Source organism: Propithecus coquereli, unplaced genomic scaffold (assembly GCF_000956105.1).
Source record: "Propithecus coquereli isolate 6110/MARCELLA unplaced genomic scaffold, Pcoq_1.0 Scaffold621, whole genome shotgun sequence".
Lineage (NCBI taxonomy): Eukaryota > Metazoa > Chordata > Mammalia > Primates > Indriidae > Propithecus > Propithecus coquereli.
The window spans coordinates 557,112-564,133 of NW_012152186.1; the positions used below are offsets into that span (position 1 = coordinate 557,112).

General features: G+C 61.7%; 1 protein-coding gene across 1 annotated transcript in view; it reads left to right on the plus strand.

The window, feature by feature from the left end:
- Positions 1 to 1,348: 1,348 nt before the first annotated feature.
- Positions 1,349 to 7,022, plus strand: part of PIGQ (phosphatidylinositol glycan anchor biosynthesis, class Q) — a 15,201-nt gene continuing 9,527 nt past the window's right edge. Inside the window, exons 1-2 of the mRNA XM_012659633.1 lie at positions 1,349 to 1,481; positions 4,651 to 5,349. Coding sequence (XP_012515087.1) covers positions 4,661 to 5,349 — 689 coding nt within the window. The 5' untranslated portion in view covers positions 1,349 to 1,481; positions 4,651 to 4,660. The remainder of the gene's footprint in view (positions 1,482 to 4,650; positions 5,350 to 7,022) is intronic.

The window sequence follows — 7,022 nt, forward strand, 5'->3', positions numbered from 1 at the left end:
GGGCTGGTGGGGTGCTCTGGGGCTGCTGGCCGTGCCCTCCTGACCCAGAGCAGCTGCTGTGCTTGGCCCTCAGCGGGCCTCGTATCGTCTTGGTGAGGGCTCCTATCTCACTGGCAGCCGCGAATCAGCTGCCTCCCAGGCCTCCCTGCAGGGCCCTCTCTGAGCTCGCGAGGTCCCCTCTCAGTGTGTGTCTGGACCCTGGCTGTGGTCCCAGGAGGCCTGAGCTTTGGGGCCAGCAGCTGAAGCCTCTGGATCCTTGGCGTGTGGGGCCAGCTGCCAGCACACACCCAGGCAGGATCTCCTGCCAGCGGCCCGGCCCAGCCTCCTAATCAGGGGCAGGCAGGGAGGGTGTGGCCGAGAGGCTTGGGCAGGGGAGTGGTCCCCCAGTGTCCCCCAGCCTCAGAGGCACCCACAGTGCTGAGGCTCCAAGCAGCTTCTCTGGGCCTGGTGGAGGTAAGAGGGGTGGGGAGGGCAGCCCTAGAGGTGCCTGGGGGTGCACGTGGCTGCGTTGGGGGCTATGCCTTCTCTCCCACTGCCCCACGAAGGAAGGCTATCTGAGCCTTTATTTTCTCCCCTGGGGATCAAATAGCCCCAAGCTCATGGGTAGTGGTTATGGAAGAGTCCAGGGGAGCCTTCCTATGAGGACAGACTCCTGTTGCTTTAAAAAAGCGAGAAAAACTGTAGATCTAGCCCTTTCCTACCATGTTACAAATGAGGAAATGAGGCCTGAAAGGAGAGGTGTCTGGGTTACTCAGGGAGTCGGGCCCAGCAAGGGGTCCCCATGGGGAGGGAGCTGGGAGGAGGGCAGCTCCTGTCCCCACAGGGCGGTACTCCCCCCATCACCAAGACAGTGGGGCCTGTGGCTTGGGCCAGAGCCTGGATGAGGAACCCGCAGCACGTCAGGATGGGGGGACTGAATGGGCCCACGAAGGTGTTCTGTTGTTAGGGGTGTTGTGCGGTCCCCACAATCAGATAGCTGCAGCCTCGGGGCTGGCCACTTCCAGGCTCAGCCTTCCCAGCACAGCTGGCCTTGGGGGAGCTGGGGCAGCCCCTCTGCAGAGAGCAGTGTGGGAGGGGACCAGCCTGGCGGGGGGCAGCTCCTTCTGGGGCCCCACTGTAGGGCCTGGGGGTCCTTTCACCCCGGGAGGGTGGGAGCAAGGTGGGATCTGGGTCCCTCAAAGGCCCGGCCCACTGGGTCCCCCAGGGGAGGTAAACCAGGCTTGGCAGCTGGGGACTTGGCGGGCATACGGACGCTGCGCGCGCGGAACGCTCGGGCCGGGCCGGCGGGCGACCCGGGTGCCTTTGGGGGCCGGACCGTCGCGCGGCAACACGCGGAGCCGGCGGAAATGGGGCTTGTGTCCCGGGGCGCGGCAGTGGCGGTGCGGGGGGCCGCGAGCGCCGTCGTCTGCCGGGCCCACCCAGCGCGGCCCCCAACCCCATCCCGACCCCGCCGTCCGAGGGCGCGGCCCCGGGAGCAGCCGGTGAGCACGGGGGAGGGCGGCGTCCGCGCGGGTGACCTTGGCGCCGCCCCTCGGCTGTGGGTCCGGGACGTGCAGACGAGGGAGCGGAGGGTGTCCCAGCGGCCTCCCAGGGCGGGCGCAGTCCCCTTGCCACTCGCAGTCTGTTCACGCATCCGCAGAACGGGGACGCCACCGCCCGCTGCCCAGGGGACCCGTGGGCGGGCGCGGGCGCGAGAGGCTTTGCGACTGGCCCTGGTGGGCGCCTTTCCGGGAGCCTGGTCTTTCCGCCTTGCGGGGCGAAGGGTGCCCACCCTGACCTGGATCCCGCTGGGGACCCTTTGGAAGGGCAGTTTCCTGCAGTAAAGGGCAAACACAGAATCATAGATTCATGTCCCCTTTTCCAAAGTGAGAGGGGAAAAGCACTGTTTACAGGAGGCAAGAGAGTTCTTGCTTGTTTTTTACGAGCGAGGGGGTAAAAACAAATTCTCGCGAGCCCTTGAGTGGTGGCCAGGGAGGCTTCACTGAGGAGGGTTTCAGCTAGTGAGCTGTCCCTGGGCAGTCCTAACTGGGCTTTCCCCCCAAATCTGTTGATGCACAGGAGAGGGAAGGACTTGTCCTGTGTAGGGTAGACTCTGGACTTCAAGTTCTGTGGAGAGGACTGTCTTGGAGACCTCTTTACCTGAGTGGTCTGGGAACCGGCTGTTTCACAAGGGAACTCGGTCTCCCTAACAGATGAAGCTTTTCTAGCCTTGTGCCCGTGTGTGTGTGTGTGTGTGTGTGTGTGTGTGTGTTTATCACAGTCTTTAAAGATGCTAAAGATGCTCCTGTTGCCCATGCTGCTGCCTTCTCCCACGCCGCACCTCCTCTGCTATCGATCTCCTGCTCTTTCATCTCTTTCTGGCCCTCTGATCCCCGCAGCCTGGCGAGCGAGTACGCTCCTTGCGCTCCCGTCACTCCCAGAGGCTGAAGTGGGAGTGGGGGTGGGAACTTGCCCCATAATTCGTTGAGTTCTCCCTCCTTACCCCACGGATAAGAACATCTACTTCTGCTCTCCAATCTCCTTCCTTAGAGAACAAGGAGATCGTTTTCTCTTCTTTTTTTTTTTTGAGGTAAACTTTGTAGATGAAGTATAATGCACACAAAGAAAGTGCACAGATTGTGCGCATAACTCAATGAATTTACCCAAAGTGAACACACCAAGTAACCAGCTCCCCCCAGAACATGTGTTTATTGTTAGGCTGATTGTGTTTCTTTTCGGACAGTAACCATCAGTTCCTGGGAAAGGTGTTCCCCTGGCAGGGGCGATGGTGTCGTCTGGCTGAACTGGTGTATCCGAATGACTGTGCTAGATGGGCCCCTGTGGTGGTCACCCAGCCGAAAGCACTGGGCCTCCCCAGGCAGGATTGCTCTGTCCTCCTCGTGAGGAAGGACAGGCCCTGCAGAAGGGTCAGGTAGAGAAGATGGCCTTGGATGCTGGCCACGGGGGTTTGGCTGGGGGCTGGTGTTGGGCTTGAGTTTCCCTTGCTGGCATCCATGTCAGCTGCCCTCTCTGGTCACTGAGGAGGATGGGCATTCGGGGATCCTGCAGCTCAACCCAGAAGGACCCTCTGCAGCTGGAGCCCACAGCGGCAAGAGGCCTCTTTCCTAAGCTGGCCACGAGAGGCTGGACCCTTGAGCCCTTGGTCTGGGCTGCAAGGGAAGAGAGCAGTTGCACTAGGAGCCTCTTAAGCCCTGGGCATTTGTACCTGTGTGAGGCCCCTCCCAGAGCCCCCCACCCTCAGGAGAGGACTTCTGTGTCATACCACCCCAATGTGTGTGTCTCTTTCTGTTCCCTTGTCCCTAAGTGCATGGTGAGCACTGGGACCTGCAGGCTGAGACGCAGTCTTAGGTCTGTGTCCCTCCCTCAGGTGTGGGCTCCAACTTGGGGGTCTTTGCTCGGGGTGGCTGCTCTGCACTTTGTGCAGGTGAGACGAGGTGGTGTGGGCACCAGGCCCCAGCCAGAGCAGCAGCCCCGCGCCACCATGCTGGAGGACCCAGTGAGGGACTCAGGCAGAGGAGCAGCTGGCTATGCAGCTCAGCAGTGGGTGCCTGCCGAGAAACCCCAGTCCCCAACTAGCTCACCTGGGGAAGGAAAGGCTCAGGCTCCCACAGATCCAGGAACTGTAGTTGTTTGGGGCCGTTCTTCCTGCTTAAGGGCCACGTCGAGGTAGTGAGGGCCAGAAAGGCTGGTGTCCCCTCGGCCCGAGAGAACACGACAGGGTTCCTGCACGCCTCTGGGCCCGTGAACTCCTCCCACCGCATTTCCAGATGGCTGTGCGGTTGGAGAAATACACCCTGAAGGACGGAAAACGCTCCCCTGCTGGGAACCCCACCCAGGGCGACTGGTGGAGACGGGGAAGGGGGGCACTGCCCGGGCGCTGCGGGAGGATGCAGGGCCAGGGTGGAGGCGGAAGCCTCATCTGCGCTAAGCCTGTGCCCTGAGCATCGTGGCACGTTCACGTCCTTCTTGCCACCGAGAGGGAGTCTCCCTCGGGCCCGCAGAGTGGGCTCCCAGGTCCCCAGGGACCTTCTGGGGCAGCTGCCAGCCATGTGCACACAGGTGGTTTCCCTCAGCCTAGCAGCACTTCATTTAAAATTTTCACTTTTATCCTTCATAGCTTAATAAGTGAATCATGGTTCATTAAAGTTTCAGTTTGCATCACTTTAATGTGATTGTGCATTTTCCCATGCACTGTACATTAAACCTTTCTAATCAGGTTTCTTAAAATGAAATCCTCAAGTTCAGCCCACATGCCCTTTTTGGGTGGTGTCGAGCAGGTCACTGACCCCAGCCTGTTCTAGTCTGCCCGTCTGGAAACAGGCGAGAGCATTGACCTGCTGTGGGATGTGCATTCGTGCCTCACGAGGGTGACCCGTGCGCCTTGGGCAGAGATGTGGGCCCTGGTCCAGCCAGCCAGCGCCCTGGAGGAGCGTGGCCCATGTGAGATGGACCAAGGGACCCCACCGGCCTCCCAACCAAGCCCACAGCTGAGTTGCCCCAGCCTGTGAGCCCTGTGGCCATGTGGACACATCCTCGGGGCTGTCTGTGCTACGTCCCACAGGCGTGGCACTGCCAGCCACCCTGGGCCACTGGGGCCTGGCGTTGGCAGGAGCAGCAGCTCTGAACCCAGCCTCTCCCGCTGTCTTGCAGGGTCCCCAGCATGGTGCTCAAGGCCTTCTTCCCCACGTGCTGTGCCTCGGCGGACAGCGGCCTGCTGGTGGGACGGTGGGTCCCGGAGCAGAGCAGCGCCGTGGTCCTGGCTGTGGTGCACTTTCCCTTCATCCCCATCCAGGTCAAGGAGCTCCTGGCTCAGGTGCAGCAGGCCAGCCGGGTGGGCACGGCCGTGCTGGGCACCTGGTGCCACTGTCAGCAGGAGCCCGAGGAGAGCCTGGGCCACTTCCTGGAGGGCCTGGGTGCTGTCTTCCCCCACGAACCCTGGCTGCAGCTGTGCCGGGAGAGGGGAAGCAAGTTCTGGAGCTGCAAGGCCACCCACCGGCAGGTGCCTGCCACCACTGGGGCTGCCAGTGAGGACCAGGTCATGCTCATCTTCTATGACCAGCGCAAGGTGCTCCTGTCCCAGTTGCACCCACCCACAGCCCCGCCAGACCACCAGGCTGGAGATGCCACAGCCAGCACCGGCGACCTGGCTGCTGTCTTCGACACGGTGGCGCGCAGCGAGTTGCTTTTCCGCAGTGACCGGTTTGACGAGGCCCCCGTGCGGCTGAGCCACTGGCAGTCGGAGGGTGTGGAGGCCAGCATCCTCGTGGAGCTGGCCAAGCGGGCCTCGGGGCCCGTCTGCCTGCTGCTGGCATGCCTGCTGTCGCTGGTCTCGGCTGCCAGTGCCTGCCGGTAGGTGCCCCTGGGGCTGGGGAGGGCATGGCAAAGCGGCAGCCCCCAAGAGCCCTAGGCCTACCCCTCAGGCTGCCCGGAGCACGGAGGCCTGCAGATGGGCCTTTCCCGGGCCTCTTGGCCACCCCGAGCCCTGGCTCTCATCCTGGCATTGAAGAGGATGTCCCAGTAGTGACTGCAGCTTTGTCCTTCACTTTTAGAGAACAGCCAGGTTTTCTGGCAGCCTCACTGGCCACATGGGGCCCACTGGGTAGGAATATGGGGTGAACCTCAGATGGCTCAGGCCCCTGAAAGGGAAATCAGATGATCACAGACCTGGGTCACTGCTCCCCTAAGGCCAGTGTTTGCCCTGCCCTGGGAGTTGTTTGTCCTGTGGGCACGGAGGCTGCCTGCTTCCCTGCTGCCCCCGACTTCCACACGTCACAGGCGTCTGGGCACTCAGCGCACATTCGCGAGAGACACGCTCGCATGAGGCCGGGGTGTGGCGTCCACTCCCAACGGCACGTGCCTGGGGGGTCCCTGAGCTCAGCGGCTCTGCGGAATGACCTGGGCTGCTCTGACTGAGGGCTTCGTGGAGGTGCCTGAGGGCCCTGGGGAGCACTGGCAGCATCCGGGTGTCCTGGCGGAGGGACAGTGGGCCCGAGGGCTGGGCTGTAGGGGCTCCTCTCTCCGTGGTGGCCGTGCCTGTGGGAGCAGCCCTGGGTCACCCTCAGCTGCCCCCCAGGTCTAGGGATTCAGCACTGTCAGGTTTGGGGACGGGCCTTGCCCGTTCACTAGGGCCTCTGGGAACACTTGGGCACCGGCCTGGGGCGAGGGCCCTGGGCAGCTCTGTGTGGACAGCATGTGGCTTGTGGGAACTGCTGGGGACACTGACAATAGGGGTGGCTCGAGGCTCCTCAGTTTCTTTGGAATTAATTAGGTGAAGGTCTGTGTCTGCGTCCAGGTGCAGTTTTGGTGGCAGAAGGTCATTAGCTGTAATCCACTTCTCAAAGGACCCAAGAAAGGTTGCGAACTGCTTGTGTGCGCCAGATACTGTGGCCCCGCAGAGCAGCGTTGGCCGCTGACCGGTTGGTGGTTGTGAGGCTGTGGCTGACGAGAGGCGTGGCGGTCACTGCAGGAGCAAGTGCCCCTCGGCCCCTCGTGGTTTTGTGTCTTCCTTGAGGCTGCTCAAGGAGTGTGGTTGGGGGCCTGGGCCACGCAGGGCTGATCTGCAGCCTTGGGGAGAAGACTCCATGGGTGAGGGAGGGTCTCACCAGGGCCAGCGTGAGTGGGCGTCGAGGAAGAGGAAGGGCCTGTTGAACACAGTTCGTTGTTGGAATTGGTTCTGAGCCGCTCCATTGAAGAGAAAGCCTTTGAACTTCCAAGGTCAAGACCTTCTCCTTCCTCCCAAGGTTCTAAGCATGCAGTTGGTGGTAGTTCTGCATTTCCTACCAGTCCCCCTTTTTTCTTATTTTTGAGGCAGTCTCGCTTTGTCACCGAGGCCGGAGTGCAGTGGTGCAGCCTCCAACTCCTGGGCTCAAGCGACCCTCCCACCCGAGTAGCTGGGACTACAGGCGCCACCACGCCTGCCTAATTTTTCTTATTTTTTGTAGAGATGGGGTCTCGCTAAGTTGTCCAGGCTGGTCTTTTTTTTTTTTTTGAGACAGAGTCTCACTCTGTTGCCCGGAGTAGAG